Here is a 2,672-nt window from a genome sequence, read left to right as displayed (position 1 = left end):
GCATACCCCTAGGGGTATACGTACCCCTGGTTGAGACTCACTGCCCCAAAAGAGACTGTTTAAACATACAAAGCAATAGGGGCCAGAGCTGGGGTAAAAACGGGGAATTAATTACTCCCAACTCTTGAGGCCTGCTATGTTGTCTCTCCCCCCCATTAGTTACTGCTGAGAAAATGAAGGAACATCCCTACATATTTGGCATAAATATCACTACATAGCAGCCGCTCCCAAACGCTGTATAAATACTAGCGAGAGAAGGTATAAATATCAATTAAGGCACTACACTACACTCTAATTAAGCACCCAGGTTACAGCCACTTGTGTCCTAACTATTGGGTGGCAGCACATTGCACGGGTAGGATGCTGTTTTACTCCTGCTTTCCCTGCGAGATTAACAACGCCCCCAGTCTCAGGCTGCCTGGTCCCCCCCTCACGACCCACCCTTTGGCCTCAGCACCGAGCTCCCCTGCTGCTGTGACCTCGCGCAGGGCACGAAGCCAGCGCGGTGTGAAGCGAAACTCCCCGGTGAGCAAACTGCAGCCTTCGCAAGAGCGGAGAGCCGCGGGGAGGGGCGGTGACCTGTCCTCCACCTGGGAGACTCGTCCTCCTCCCCTCCCCCGGCCTTGCACACAAGGAAATGCAACTCCACGGGCCTGCAGTGGAAAACAGGGAGGCCCAGGGGAGCAGCCAGGGAGGAAACTTCAGCTAAAACCACTCGCTCAGAGGCCCCTGGTGCTGCTGCCGCCGCCAGACAAGTGAGGCGCTTTAAATACTCTTTTAAAGAGGGGTAAGGGAGAGAAATCGGGGGGGGGGAGGGACAGGAGAAGTGCATGGGGTTGGGTCTGGATTTTCTGGGCTAAGGAGACTGTGCAGACAGGGATCTAGAGGCTGGGGGTTTTGTGGGCTAGAGCATGGCCGGGGTCTTATATGGTGGGGATTTTGGGGGGGGTGGGGTGGAGGAGCTGGGGCTGGGTTGGAATCTCTCTGAGAGTGGCCCCTGCTGGTTGGGGAAGAGGTAGGTGTGACCCATTCGAAGTCCTGCACCTGTTGTCTTTGTGTTATTTGTTTACCAGAGGACCAGGCTAAAGGGGTGGCGTGCAGGGGGAGAGGGGGCATTTTCCACTTCAAAGGGGCTTATGGGGTTGAAATTTTGGGCTAGGAATCCAGACTAGGAGATGTGAAAATTAGTATATCCCTTTTCCAGGTGAGGAAATTAAAGAGCCAAGAAATGTAAGATAACTGTCCGAGATCACACAGTCAGAACTGGGGAGAGCTGGAAACCAGGGCACATTAGGGTAGTAGGGTACTGTAGGTCCACAGCTAAGGATTCAGGCACAGTATATGCTCCCCAAAACTACAGCACTAAGGCTGACTATAGAATTAATATTCTGAGACTGTACACGTACACAAAGGTAATTAGTTTGACAAAACTAATTTTAAAGTGAGAACTTTACATTTATCATCCTGTCTCTCTCTGAGTGTGTGCACACACAGCCTGCATAATCTTAATGGAAGAATGCAAATTTCTCATAATTAAAAGTTGAAATCTCATGCATTGGCTACAGTAGAAGAAACTGTGGTCATTTTTTGCCACTTCATAACTGTTTCTCCTTCAGCAAAGAATTCCACAAAGTGCCCATCTTTCAAATTAGCTGCAATCTCCTTTTGTTCTTAATGAAAGTGAGGCCATGAGTTGCTCTCAGGAAAGACAATGGCTCACTTTCAAACTGGTCATAGCATTCCTTCGAGAAAAATGGAAGTGAAGCCATTCCCTGCCTTCAGGGAAGATGGTGGTTCCCCATTTGTCAGCCATACAACCTTAACTCCTCCCTTCACTGCCACCACCAGGGAGGGGAGGCTAGAGGGTAAGTTTTTATAAATCAGTTACATCTAATGTGGGTCTGTAAACATTTATGCATTAATCACAATTGTCTAGTTGTTACATGGTATCCCTACACGGCAGAGTTAAGGTTGTTTGGTGTGAAGTAACTGCATAGTTCCATGCCTTAACACCTTGTGATTCCTTTAACGTTAACCTTACATTTGAATTTCCTGAATAACGTTGATTGTTGGAGGATAATTACAACACCTCTAATGTATTTTACTCTAAATACATGAGGATAATGTACTCTCTATCTTATCTCCATGTTAATAGTTGGGTTTTTTGGGGGGGTGGGTCTGGGCACATAACCTAAGCTATAGCCAGAACTATAACCCTTTGTTTAAAGGGCATTGCATTAATTTCTGTTCTTTCCTTAAACGTACTAGAAGGGCTAAATTTTGCTCTCAGATGTACATGGCTCTTAGTAAAGTCAGTGGAAACCATATATGCACACAATGCAGACCTAAATAGGTAGGTGGGCATTTTCTATGCTTAATGTCTTATACAAAAAGACACCATTACACGAGTCTTAAGATATGCTTTATATAAGAATACAGGAGGATGCTATGCCTTGTCCTTGTAATCAGACTAGGAGAGAAGAAAAATCCGTTTAAATACCTGTACTGTTGAACATAGAAAAGTCAAAGTTACTTGGCAATGGAAAAGTAAAAGGAGAACTTACTTCCTTTTTGAGAAGCTACATCCTACTCATGGACGAAGTACTGCTTCCCTCTCCTCCCCACCACACACACACACACACACACACACACACACACACACACACACACAC

General features: G+C 46.5%; 1 protein-coding gene across 1 annotated transcript in view; it reads left to right on the top strand.

Annotated features, from left to right (window-relative positions):
- Positions 1–360: 360 nt before the first annotated feature.
- LOC112109548 (MARVEL domain-containing protein 3-like) overlaps positions 361–2,672 on the top strand; it is a 22,619-nt gene continuing 20,307 nt past the window's right edge. Inside the window, exon 1 of the mRNA XM_026657479.2 lies at positions 361–755. Within this exon, the coding sequence (XP_026513264.1) occupies positions 361–755 (395 nt within the window). The remainder of the gene's footprint in view (positions 756–2,672) is intronic.

Source organism: Terrapene carolina, unplaced genomic scaffold (genome assembly GCF_002925995.2).
Source record: "Terrapene carolina triunguis isolate 2854851 unplaced genomic scaffold, T_m_triunguis-2.0 Scaffold53, whole genome shotgun sequence".
Lineage (NCBI taxonomy): Eukaryota > Metazoa > Chordata > Testudines > Emydidae > Terrapene > Terrapene triunguis.
The sequence above is the reverse complement of the archived record's forward strand: the minus strand, read 5'-3'. Positions and strand labels throughout refer to the sequence as shown.